We start from the raw sequence: 13623 nt of genomic DNA on the forward strand, positions 1-13623 counted from the left end.
CACTGAATACTTTAAGTTATAGGCAGCACCTCTAAGGGGCTGAACACCATTCAGAATTAATTACCTCAAAATTGATGAGACACAACACTAGGCCACTAAAGGGACCCTTTTTTATATATAAAGCAAGAAATTCAGAGGAGCTCCATATAAAGAAGTGAATGTGCATAACTCAAGATGTAGTGTAGGATAGTTATATTGCCTTAAAGAGTTCTGCTAAGTACACTTAGTTTCCAATTTTAAGGAAGAGTCTATTCTAATATAGAAAGCTTCAGACAAAACTTAGCAATTGCAGAATAACTTGAAAATACATCCAGTTCTACACCCTCCTGTATATATCTAATCACATCCAATAGATTAAAAAATTATATGTTTTGTAAACCAAGTAAAGAGTGTTAGAATAGAATTTTCACACCCATGAGCTGATTACCAAATATTCACCCATTTGTCATTGGATAATATTAAAAATTCATACTTACAGTTATGGTAACAAGATGACAATGCACACCAGTGCTGTGTGTTCTGAAAGGTACTTAGTTTTAATTATCATGAATTGCTACCACCTATCAAACCTCATTCTATGCAAGATACCACACCAGCTACCAATCCATAAACAATAATTTTTCACATACTTCATAGAGTAGCTTAAAACACATCATGGTATGAAATAATTTGTATTACATAGTAATTTAATCCCTGGCCACAGGGCTAATGCTGGACAAAGTCTGGAAACTTTTCCAATTTGAATTACATACATTAACTTTGCCACACAACACAGCACTAATGCATGTATTACATCAGACATGCTCTAATTTAAAATCAAAACAAAAGAGTTGCTGCAAAAATACATGTCACCAATGTGGAACACATTCAAGATTGTATAAAAAGTACTGAACTGATATCCCAAAACAGGTATATTTAAGCAGTACATAAGGAAAGATTAGTTTTAATATGAAACAGTCATTTAAGTCACATACAACATGATAAGAAGCATGACTTTCCTTTTTAAAAATGTTACACCAATACTTTTACTGCCAGGCAATGTTTATTTATAAAATGAAAGGGATGTACTTAATGCAGATAATGTGTTATCGTATTAAGCTGGAATAAAGACAAATGTTAAAAAGGTGCTACATTTGAACACCACTGATTTTGTAAAAATCTCAAACCATAAAAGCATTTCACTTGCAAATATCACAGGCCCCAAACTGCAAACACTTTGAAACATTCTTGACTGTGTGCATGCAGCTCCACGGACTTCATTAATTCTCACATGCTTGAAATTAAGCCTGAAAAATGTGATTACAAAACTGGTTCTTAGATTAAAAACTTCAGAGGTCACAAAGTATAATCTTCTTTGAGCAGCCCCTAAAAATTATATTTTTGTTTTAAGTAGAGCAAACTTCATTACTTTTCTCTAGTTTCTCGCATCTGAAGATCTCAGATAATAACTAGGCCTCTAAACAACCTCAGGAAGTAAGGATTAGTCTAATCTGCTGAAAGAGGAGACTGAGGCAGGCAGAGTTAACCTGCTTGTCTCGAGTTGTAGAAGAGGTCAGTAAAAGAGCAAGAAACAGGATTTTTGGTATCTTATATACAGCACTGTCACTTACCCTGACCGATAAAACAAATGTTTTAAAGAGAAAAGTACATGTTTTCTCATTTACAAGTGATCACTTGCAAAAAACCTTAAAGTATTAAGGACAATACAATCCAGTTTATACTTATTTATTTCAGCCCAGGGAAAAAAAAAACAACAAAAACATTTTGGGCAATATAGGCTGCATTTCTGACCACGACAAGGAGCTATTTAAAAGGGACATGGGCACTTTCCATAAAAATGTTAAGGTTTGCAAGACTTACAAAATCTTTGCAATATTTTTGGTGTGCAGCACCAGTACAGTCTAAATCACTAGTAATGAAAGAAGCACATGATAGTTCAATACAAATTGTTTCATGTAGAATATTACAAAAACCCTCACCTACTCTAGTCAACCCTCCCTCCCTCCCACCCTTCTATAACTAACTTCTAATTCTAATCAGCTGTCATTTTTCTAGGACCTTACTAATTAAACATGATTGCTGTTTCTCCTGTGCATACTTGAACTACTACTAGTCAATACATGCAGAGAAAAACAAAATATAACCCTCTCTCTAGATAAAGAGTTCAAGTATGCCAAGAGTGTATCAGTAGGGCGAGCATATCAGCTGGATGACTTCTGGAGACCTTCATCAGTCATATCTCCATAATCAGTGTGCTAACAAGTTTGGGGTTTGTTGTTCACTTGGTTTTATTCGATATACTTGACATTTGCTAATGCCTTGAATTTGCAGGTTAACGAATGCAGAAAATTTACTGGGTTACAAACCCAACATAGTACCAGTTTGGAAAAACCAAAATAAATCGTTACAATAAGTTTCACAAATACACGGTTTAAGGCCTTACGAAATGATATTCCAGTTGACTTTAAGTTTTTAAGAACACCAATGCCTTGACAGCTAATCTAGAAAATACTTGCCTAATTTCATGTAGGGTCAAGGAACAAAATTAAGAAATACACGGCTATTTTAAATAAAATGTCTGCTTCAAAATATTAAACCATTAATTGGACTTCTGAGAAAAAATGCCCCAAAAATCTTCTCACAACAGGCATGGGATGTGGGAATGGGAAAGGTAACAATATCATCATTGGTTTTGTTGAATTTTCACTGAGCACATTTTTTATTTCATTTATGTTGCTGTAGGTGTGAACCAGCTCCACTACTTTCACAGTGCAAATTGTTGCAGAGATTAAACTGATTCCCAGAGGAACAAATCTATCTAAACAAGGTTTGGTTTAATTGCTACTTTAGGTACCAAAAGCAAATTCTAACAGTCTGTCAGTCATTAGGAAAACTACTGAAGAATAAATCTCTTTAACAGAGGTTGTTGCTTGGTTGGTTTTTGTTGTTTGTTTTTAAATATCACACCTCTAACAAAACAAGATTAAGTCTGGTTTCTGTACTAAATTAAAGCAACTGGTGATGAAAACAGAAGCCCTTGATCTGCCTTACAGTTTCTTTACATCTCCATACAGGAAATCCTCAAGATATGAAATATGTCATTTACACTTCAGACATTATTTTCTTTTTCCTGATGAGAGGTAAGAAAAAAAAAAAAAGGGGGTAATACTGCACTTACCCAGCAAAAATTTTCACTTTTAAAATAAAACAAGAAAAGTTATGCAGGTCTGCACAGTATCTTCCAGGAATGTACCACAGTAGAGCCCATTTAAAATCAAACACAATGGTGAACTAGCAAACAGGCCTTACTTTTCACTCATTAGCATAGCTTATCATAAAAACTACCTCTTTACTTTGATGACTGTATTTTATATCAGCTCCTACATCGCTCATCCTCACAGACTTGAAAAATTTATCTCATTAAGGAACGTGACTGGCACCTGTAAGCTTGATATATGATTTAATTCCTGTTTAAAGACTGTTTCCAGCACAGTGGTGAGTATTACAGGCAGAGTCTGTTATTACAATGCCTCCTTTTATTAAGTCAGAACAACACTTCTCTCTAAAGAAACACTTCTTCAGTTGCATATGCAACTTTATCACGCTAAGGCTGAACTGTTCAAGGCTAGATGTTTCCCCACATTAAAAAGGAGAGTTATTTTTGAGATCAAGAATAAGATCAAATTACCTATATTAAAATAGAATTCTTAGCATCACACATGAAGCTCTAGTGTCATTCATACTTGTCAGCAGGATATCAGGTTTAGCAAAGAAGCTTAAACTCCTGATTACTTACTCCTGAGCTAAACTCACCTGATATGAAAGCCGTATTTTCTTCCTTCACCCTAGATTTCCCACCCCCTCAGTGCAAGACTGGCTGAGGCAGTGGTGGGAATTTAGTTTTAAGTCTGTGCTGGCCAAATTATCATGCAATTCAGAGCCTGTGCAGAGCACACTCCATTGCCTTGCACCCTCCTTCGTGCCAAGTGGACTGTGTAAGCTCTGGGTGACTGAGCAGGTTCCAGCCGAAAGCCCTGGAAGACGGGCAGGATTTTCCATGCACTAGTTCATTCACAATTCTTAGGCAGCACTGAGGCAGGAGACTGGAACCACCAGTGAGAAAGGATGAGAGAGAGGTGCATAACTGCACAACCATGACACATGCAGACACTGTATCCTAATGTATGTGCTCAAGATAAATGAATTGAGGTTACATATGCAACCCTAGTTTTGGCATTCTCTAGATTTAAAGCACTGGACTTTATAAACTTGATCTGTTCTTTTTCCAATTTAATCATATTTCATAACTATTTCCAAATACTGCAAGACCCAGCAAGAGCCTTCAGCAAGTAAGTGTTTGCTGAGAAGTCAAAAGAGATTATTGCCTTTTCAAGGAAATAGAAATGTGTAAGAGTTAGCGGGTTTCATTGTGTTACTAAGTATGAATTCATCAATTTTTGAATAGCATGTTAATGCTTTACTTCAGAAAATAGGAAAAAGCACATACAAAATTCTCTGTATTTACCCTAAAATAACAACTATTAGTACTGCACATTCCTCCATGTCATCTCCACTATATTCAAAGAAAGGCTAGCAAGAACATCACCATACATTCATGCCAAAAAAAAAAAAAGTAATGAGTACTTGCAAATATAGTACCATTAAAACCGAGCACTAAATGCTAGTGTTAGTTAACACATTAATACTAGCAAATTAGGGCTATTCATACAGGCACATTTTTTCCTTCAATAAAATTGTCAATGCACATTCTACTTCTGATCAATTGTCAGTTACAGTTCAATCAGAAACAAAAATATTCCATCCTGTGAAACATTTGCACACATAAAACTAAGAATCCAAAAGCTGAGATGGAAGTTTATGAATGAAAACAGATTAGGGGAAAAATAAGATGACAGCAATCAAACACAACTGATTGTCTGCAGAAAGTGAAGTAGCCAATTTGTAACCAAAACTTCATAGAAAGTATTTCATCCACCACCACCACCAACCGAGGCTGTCAGCCTTCTGTGTTCAGTGCAGGTGGTCCTGCAGTCTCTCTCGTGCGCATCAACTGGACATCTTTGTCAGCCATGCAAGTATCACACCCCCAAACTGCCGATGCTTCTGCCGTGAGAAGGCCGTACGCTGACTCCGTCATGCCCGTGCAGATCCGATGAAACCATTTCTGACAAGAGGCTTCACATAGGATGGCATCCTGGTCATCATTAACTTCATGGGTACAGATCCCACATGGATAGACAGGTTCAGAGGATGAGTGACCATGACGACTGGGATGAAGGGGTGTTTTGTTGCTCTTTTCAGAGTTGCATCCTTCAGCAGCACCTCGGGGCTGGCGGGACTTACTCTGAGTCCCATTGGAATGCCCAGCATTGGTGTTATCAGCACTGTTGGAATGGCTATTATCCTGATTTACCACATTGTTTCGAGTAACATTTTTTAGGTCACTGTTACCTTGACTCACAACGTCCTCTGTCCTGTGATGATGCTGATGAGCAGCAGTGTTCTGGCTGGATGCTTTGCTTGCACCTTGATTAAAGTCTTGCTTCTGTGCTGATGACTTTGTCTGGTTGTATGTGTTTGGTGGAGGAACAAAAGAATGGTTTGACTCTAGCTGAGAATTTGGAAAATTTGGATTGTTTCCAGGACCAAAATTAGATGGCACATCAGGGTGAGGTATCTGACCAGAATGGCCAAAGTTCTCCCCAGGATTTGGCCTGAAATGCTGAGCAGGCATACTGACATTTTGATTTATCTGACCACCACTATAAGGGGGCTGATTCCCAAAACCTGGGTTATCATGTGGACCAAAGCTGAAAGAGTGAGGTCGACTAAAACCCATGCCCACAGGGTTTTGAGGAAGAGGATGTGGTTGGTTTCTGAGGGAGTAAGAACCACCGTATGGCGAGGACACTCTGGGCAGCATGTGAGGTGGCATTCTGAAAGTGTTATAGCCTCCAAAGCCAGGATAACCAGGATTACTAAAATATGGATTTCCTGAAGGAAGCGGTTTATAAGACACAGTATTATAGTTGTCATCAAATGGATTTGCAGCTACAAGGTGGTCAGAGCTTGGATTCGGCGGTGGAGCATATTCAGATGGAGGAGGAAATGATGATCCCTACAAATATTTTAAATACAACATTTAAATTAGTTTTAGTATTTGCCTGCAAGACAGACCAACCACAAAGGTCCTGGATTACCAATACTACTGCTGAAAGAACTGTTCAGCTGTTGTGTAAAACTCACCCGCTGTATTCTGCCAGGCTGTCTGAAATTTCAGTACAGAGGCAAGAGAGGAGTCTGTGCTCCAGATAATATGATGACTTATAGTAGTCTCTGTGTTTTAAAAATTTTGCAGTTGCACAACCGTGCTTCTGAAAATACTACTTGATATGTGACTTCTATTTCTTAACCTTTTACAAAAGACAAGCAACAATACAGACAGCCAAGTGCCACAAACACATGCACAAAGTATTTCCAAATGTTGAAGAGCAGATTTAAGCATTTCCTTAGTCTCATTTTGGGTTGATGTTACTGAATATAGGCCTCTTAAGACACCCTATTTCTACAACGATATAAACCTAATGTTACTATAAACCTAAAAAAGGCATATAGAATATAGCAGTCAGCAGATTGGTATTTTCTATACTCTGCAGAATATTCTACACTCTGTAGATTTCTGTACAAAAAAAGAGGCCTTCAGTGATTGTGGGCAGTCTGCAAAGCATAGTCAGTAGGCATAAAATACAAGGATTATGCTCTGGTTACAGAGCCCAGAAGCTGTTCAAATGTCACCAAAGTGGCTATACAATTGAAATTCATTCTAGACTAGCCTGTAGGGAACATCTACTGAATTCACCCTACATTAACTGTGCTCACAGAAAGCATTTCCTTGTAAGTACTAATAAACTAAGATTGAGCATTTATTTAAAAAAAACCAAAAAGGTAAAATTTGCTGCACTGTAAATGCAGTAAGGTATGCTGCATTTTTTTACACCAGGTAAGAAAAGAACAGAAGCTAGTCTGCATAGCCTATGGAGTTATTATCATTCCAGAACACAAGGAAAGCTCCACCATGAAAAGGAAACCTTTCAGAGTAACTGAATATTTCTCAGAGCAGGTTTCACCATGACTACTTTAAAACAAAACAAAAATTAAGAGAACAGATCCACATCTCAATGGACTGTGAATAAGCCTAACAGAAAGTGATTGTTTGACCTATATAAGTAAGGTTACTCTCACTGGGCAGTACCAAACTAACAGATACTCTCACTCAAAGGTGAATGAACACACAATGGGAAATTCTGCACTTCAAGTATCCAACTGCTTAAGATGTTCTGTATTCAGGTTTTCTTTTCTAGGAAGAAAAACTGCATAGAAATGTCAAATTGCAGGGATTCACTGAAAAGGAGCTATACTTGCCTCACAGCTTTTGCTTGAAAATAACTTCAGAAGTATGCCAAGAATTTAGTCAAAGCATTAACAAACTGTTCTGATTCATTAGCCCACAAACTTACACATAATGAAATGAAAGTAAAGAGAGAAGTAGTCTCATGGCAACTACTCATGCTGTACAGACTTCTACAAATGGCTACAAAGTCATTAAAAAAAAGTCTGTCTCAGAATCAAATCCATATGGTAAAAATACAAGTCGCTGCAGTCGCTCTGTGCTCCTGTCTTTATAGGTCTATGGCAACCTACAGAGATTAAAATAACTTTAGTGCTAATAACTAGTATTAGGAATATTTTGTACACAGCTGCTATTTGTGACAACAGACTGATACGCTGAACAATGCGAGACAGTCACAACATTTGAGTGCTCCAACTATTAAGAAATCAAAAGAGAATTTACCTGTGTATTTCCTTTGCGTTTTTTCTTATCAGGGCTTCCAAGTTGAACTCCTGGTCCTCCTAACCCATCCAATCCACTGTCACCACCTACAAAATTTCAATCAGTGCAATAGTGAATTAGTTTTCTTACAGACCATATTGCAAGTTTGCCTCTGACTGCCATAGCCACAGATATTTGTTACAAATACTGAACTTACATTAACTCTGCTGCTTTACATTGTAAGTCCTTAAGGAGCAAACATCTGGACCTAAGTTAACATACCTCCTATGTGCTCTCTTACTCTACTGCCACTTTAACAGCCAATTCATGCTCATTACCGTGGGAATAAACATTTCCATTTATTTTATGTTTATCTGTCCCTTGGTTCTTAACAACTCCACTTCAACAGTCAGAAGTATTTCTTGTTTGCATAACTCATAAAACTTTCAAAGGAACTGCATAAAGCCAGGCCTAAGATTCACCTCTTATTTAACTTACACAGACACAGCATTTATCAAACTCACTGTGGCAACAGACAACAGTGTGTTACAATCCACCGTGAAGGAAAAGCAAACAGTAGTAGATTCATGAACGAAAACCACCAAAAACCTGCCGTGTTGTTTAGAGAGATGTCCAGTTTATCAGATCTAAATTTCACTAAATGCAAGATTTGATCCAACAAAAAGACACCTGCCAAAAATGAGAGGGGCTCTAAGTGAACCTGCCCTACTCTGCAGAAACCTCACAGAATAACTGAGCGAGGCTCTGGCACAAAAAGAAATAAAGAATGTTCATTTCATTGGTCACTCAATCAGACTTTACCCTGAGCAGTACAAAGAGATATCTGTACTTCACCTGGGATTCTTCTTCACCTTTCATAACAGCAGGACAAGCTCTCAAAGTTGTATAAATCGTGGCTTTCATTTTTAAAGCCCTAGTCAGACTGAAGATGAAAAAAAGAATAAAAAATCTAGCACACTCATTATCCCAGTCAGTCTGTCTTCATGGGGCTCAAGTGAAATTGCCATCATTTGGGAATGCAAAGAAAACCCTGAGCTGACGTACAAAAAGCATTATCAGGTGATATGACAGCAACACATGTTACATTAATAACACCATTACATTCATAAACTATGTTAATTCTTTTTTTTCCCCAGGGTCAATAATATAATAGCTTTTTTTCTCTTTTATATAAATATATAGTAACAGTATAGAAGAATAAGCAGGCAATCCAACTTAAAAATCTTACTGTTTTTTGTTTACAACTCATATTCAGAATACAAGTCAAACTTTATCAAGATGCAAGCACACAGCTGAACACACAGGTCTTTATTACCAAAAGCAACCTGAAGATAACTGTGAATTACCAACAGAATTATGCAAAGTAGCATACGACATTACACTGCTCTATGTTAGACAAGTGTTCCCAGCAGACAGGTAAACCAGCTTTAGGACTATTCAGTAAGTAACAAAAAACCTCTTCTCACAGGGGCAAAGCAGACTTACTGTATACAGAATGAAATATCCAACACTTATTTCAAATACTCCTGATCAAAGGAGGCCTGGCAAATTTTCACTCCTTGCACTTCCTTTCTCCCTGCCTCCTTTTTTTTGAGGTTTCATGGAATTTACCAGTCCTACCTCAAGTCACAATCCAGCTCTACCTCTGCTTTATTAAGTTCCTTTTGGCTTTAGCTGTCACTGTTGAAATTTAATTTCATTTTTCATTATACATAAGGAAGATATATGGACATCCCAGATCAACACCTATCAAATTTTAAGTCTGAATTTCAAAGACAAGGGCATGAAGTCACCATCAGGTTCTCAAAATAAACTCACACTTGCACACAGCATATTGTGGTCTAACCTGCCATCAGAAAAACTAGGGATTACTCTTTTTGAAAGAGTCCTTTTTGCCTTGTTTTAGACTATAAAATCCTGTGTATAGTTAGTGTGCTATGACAGATTGCCACTGCATTACCTGTAGATATTAAATAATCACAGCATAATTTTTACATGAGGAATGATGGCAAAATTCCCTTAAATTTCAACTCTATAAGTCATCTTGATAATCTACTTTCTCAAAACCGTCCCTGCACTTTCATTAAGCTTCTTCTGCAGCATTCATATAAGTTTACACTAAATTCAGTGCAAGATTGTACTGTGAACGCCAATCCTCACAACTGCATAAAACACACTCCTGTTCGTGGCCCCACACTTTTAATGCACCAACAACTTTAACCACTGTTAGCAAAATATTACAAATATCCAGATTTCTTTTAATAAAGTCAACAACTAGCAGCACAGACATTAATAAATCTGTGATCAAGTAGAATACTGAGGATCATATGCAAATGCTGGTTTACAGTAGCATAAGTTAAAACTTTATAGAATTATGCATAAATTTCCCTCTCAGGGATATCATTCTTCAAAAACATAAGTATATGAATATTAGAATTCCAGTGACAAGTTCCATCAACTTCTACCTGAATTACTTACATGGGTGAAGCCATTCATTTGCCTACGTTTACAGAAGTGAGTCCTGCATCTGGAAAGGCACAAAGCTTTTGTATTTTCAGTTCTCACCGTGTGAGGCCAATGATTTGATTCAGCCCTAAGAATTTATATTTTCCCTGTGGATTCTATAATGATTTAATTTATACATGAAAGGAAACAGAATGTTAGTCCTAGCATACCTCCAAAAAAGAGTGAATAAGGCTCATTTTCATGCAGCCAAAATAAACTTTCCACAAAGTCACTTTTGGTATCTACCACACAGACTTTCATTAAAGATGTACTGAGCACTTTGGAATGCTGCACAAATGAAAAATTATTTCATTGTCCAAGACTAGTTTTTCAGGCAAAAATACAATCCATTTGACTGGGACATCAAATATCCAACAGATCTAGAGATATAAATACATATCTGATAACTATGCCCGTATTAAACTACAGATCAAATTTATTTCAGCCATTCACATTTGGGCAAAGGAGAAGAGGTAAGCCCTGTATTCTTTTTCACTTCATACATACATACACTTCATACTGAAGATGGACATCTTCAGTGTTAGTCAGAACTGCAACTTCTACTTTTGTTTACATATTAAGAGTTTATGACTTTGCATGTAATTTATGCCATACTTAATATACTGCAAATACACTATGGAGTATTTTCATACTCACTGACAAATCCCTGTCTAGGTTTCTACAGGAGGGATGCCGGAGTCTTTTTAAACAGTGATTTATCTCAGTAAGAACGTTTTCCCAAGAAACATAAATGGCTGAATAAACTTTTCATGATGGACAGAAGAACTAAAAATAGTCTAATTTCACCCAGATTTGGTGAGCCTATGCTGTGGCCCTGACACTGTAAACAGATTCGATATTAAGCGGTAATCGCGTGGAACTCGGTGGGTAACTCAGGCATGTGAAACCATATATGCTTAAATATTTGCAGAATCAGGGCTTGAGAGTGGAGGAGTCTAATGAATCCCAGTCTCCTTTGTAACGCTGTTGTGTGCTTTCATTCCCTCAAGGTTGCAACCCAGCTGTTACTAGAACAGTTTCAGAAAAGCAAACTGTAAATCAGTGACAATATGCATATCAGAATCTGCACCTTTCCCCACTTACCCAACCAGGAAAAAAAGCTTAAAACATCAGGAACAATAGAATGCCAGAGGCAAAATAGGAGGCGAGAAAAAGAGAAGCACTAAATGGCAGATTTTATAATTTTGCCATGATTTTCACCCAACTCAGTCACTCAGCCTGCCGCCTTTCATTATTTCATTCAGAAAAGCATTTCTGTTTTTAAGGGCTATAAGGACACAACTACCGCCACGCAGGCTGATGTGCCACTGCCATTAAAGTCGGCTGCACTGCCGAACTCAGAGGAGACGCCGCATTTCTACCCTTCTCCCTACACCTTTGAAAGAAACGCACATTCCAAACCTCACCAGAGCCACACACCGGTGCTATTAATAAAGAACACTATTTCGATATATATTTTCTTTCATTTCCCGAAAAGGGAAGGACAAAACCTCAACAAGACTCAAGCCCAAGAGCTGAGACCGGGGGTAGAAGAGCGAACACTCAAGTGTAATTTATGAGCTCTGCATCAGCACGAACTCGGACATGTGGCACCGCCGCCGTATTCCCTTGCACCAGCAGTATGCTCGCTGCATACTAATGCGCCGCACATCCCCAGACACAGCGGAGCCAGGACCGCACGCCCCCCCCCCGCCCCACGGGACACACCTGCGCGCACCGCCAGCCCCGCCGCCGCTTCTCCAGGCCCGGCGGCTGCGGGAGCCCGCGGGGCCCGGCCGGGCCCCACCGAGCAAACTTCGCGCGGCCCCCGCGCCGTCGGCCCCGCCGCCAGCGCCGGGAGGGAGTGCGGCGGGGGCGGCCCGGCCGGGGCTGCGCGGCGGGAGCCCCGCGGGCAGCGGCGGCGCGGGCGGTGCGCGCATCCCGCGGCTCGGCCGCCGCTCCGCACGGGAGCCAGGCCCCGCCGGCAGCCGCCCCCGGGCCCGACCCGGCCCTCCCCGTACCTCGGGATCTCTTCAGCACGATGGGGTCCTTCTCCTGTTCCGCTGACATTACAGACAGCAGCGCATGGCTCGCAGGGCGGCAGGAATCGGGGCTCTTTGATGCTGCTGCTGCTGCCGCCGCCGCCGCCGGCCCGCACCCCGCCCCCTCCGCCCCCGCCTCCTCCGCCGCCGCCCCCGCCCGCCGCTGCCGTAGCCGCCGCCGCCCCAGCAGCGGAGCTGCGAGACTTTGCAAAGTTTGGGCGCGGGAGGGCTCCGCGGCTGCCTGCGGCTGGGGCCGAGCCAGGCGGGGGCCGGCGAGCGGAGCGTCGCCGCCCGGGGGTCCGCGGAGCGCCGATCCGCGCCGGGCAGGGCCCCCGCGGGCTGCGGACGGCCACCCCGCCCGGCCCCCTCCGCCGGGGCTGCCGGGCCCCGCGCAGCGCCCCCGCCGGACACGGGCGCCGCTCAGCGCGCCGAGCCCCGGCAGACGCTGCCCGCGGGCTCCCGGGCGGGCAGGGCAGGCAGCGCCTGCGGGGCTCCCCGCGCCCCCGCCATGAGCGCGGCGGGACCGCCGGCCCCGGCCGCACTGCCGCTCCGAACAAAGGCGCCGCGCCGGGGCGGCTCCACCCGCTCCGCCACCCTCCGCTCGGCCACCGCCGGGCGTCGGTCCGGCCGCGGGGCACCCCTGGGATGGGAGCGGGGCAGGGACCGCCCCCCGCCGGGGCCGCCGTGAGGGGAGTCGGTGCCCAGGAGCGGGTCTGGGCCGCTCCTGGTCAGGGGTTTCACGGCTCGGCACGTGCCTCACGCCCGCTTCCCGCCTCCGGGCTGCGGCTCCAGGTCCTCCCAGCCCACGCGGGGTGTTTCCTGAGGGGCTGGAGAACCGCGCTCCGGCGGCTCCCGAGCGGGCGGGAGGGCCCTCACAGGTGTCACCCGCCAGTCGGGTCTCTGGCCTGAGGGTACGACACAACCCACTGGGCCCGCCTGGTGCCCTCGCAGTGTTGGTGAACCCTTGAAAAACACACAGTGACTGGTAAAGCGCTGACGGTGTCACTGCAATTTTGAGGAAGCACATTCTGCCAAGGTTTTCCGTCTTCTGAAGTGGCTGCATTTCAGAGGTGTTACATACGGAGTTCTTGATCTAGATCAAAACTGTTAATCAACTGCATTAAAAATACCTTTTGAATAAGGATTTATCCTCCCTTAGCTAGGATAAAAATGCCCAGCTGTGCAGGGTGAGGTTTGCTCACA

At 41.9% G+C, this 13623-nt stretch overlaps 1 protein-coding gene across 1 annotated transcript; it reads right to left on the reverse strand.

Moving 5' to 3' along the window:
- Positions 1 to 4269: 4269 nt before the first annotated feature.
- Positions 4270 to 12518, reverse strand: PYGO1 (pygopus family PHD finger 1). The gene is made up of 3 exons (XM_027736874.2): positions 12400 to 12518; positions 7874 to 7959; positions 4270 to 6139 (listed from the first exon to the last, which is right to left on the reverse strand). Exons 1-3 carry the CDS (start codon positions 12446 to 12448, stop codon positions 5018 to 5020), a joined length of 1257 nt encoding a protein of 418 aa, XP_027592675.1. The 5' UTR covers positions 12449 to 12518; the 3' UTR covers positions 4270 to 5017.
- Between the last annotated feature and the right edge of the window lie 1105 nt (positions 12519 to 13623).

Source organism: Pipra filicauda, unplaced genomic scaffold, assembly GCF_003945595.2.
Source record: "Pipra filicauda isolate LSUMZ 115617 unplaced genomic scaffold, ASM394559v2 scaffold7_size6619720_pilon, whole genome shotgun sequence".
Classification (NCBI taxonomy): domain Eukaryota; kingdom Metazoa; phylum Chordata; class Aves; order Passeriformes; family Pipridae; genus Pipra; species Pipra filicauda.

Coding starts and splice junctions, on each gene's coding strand:
- PYGO1 (XM_027736874.2), bottom strand. CDS start 12,448: ATGTCAGCGGAACAGGAGAAGGACCCCATCGTGCTGAAGAGATCCCGA. Junction 7,960..12,399: donor CGTGCTGAAGAGATCCCGAG/GTACGGGGAGGG, acceptor GAAATTTTGTAG/GTGGTGACAGTGGATTGGAT. Junction 6,140..7,873: donor AACGCAAAGGAAATACACAG/GTAAATTCTCTT, acceptor AAATATTTGTAG/GGATCATCATTTCCTCCTCC.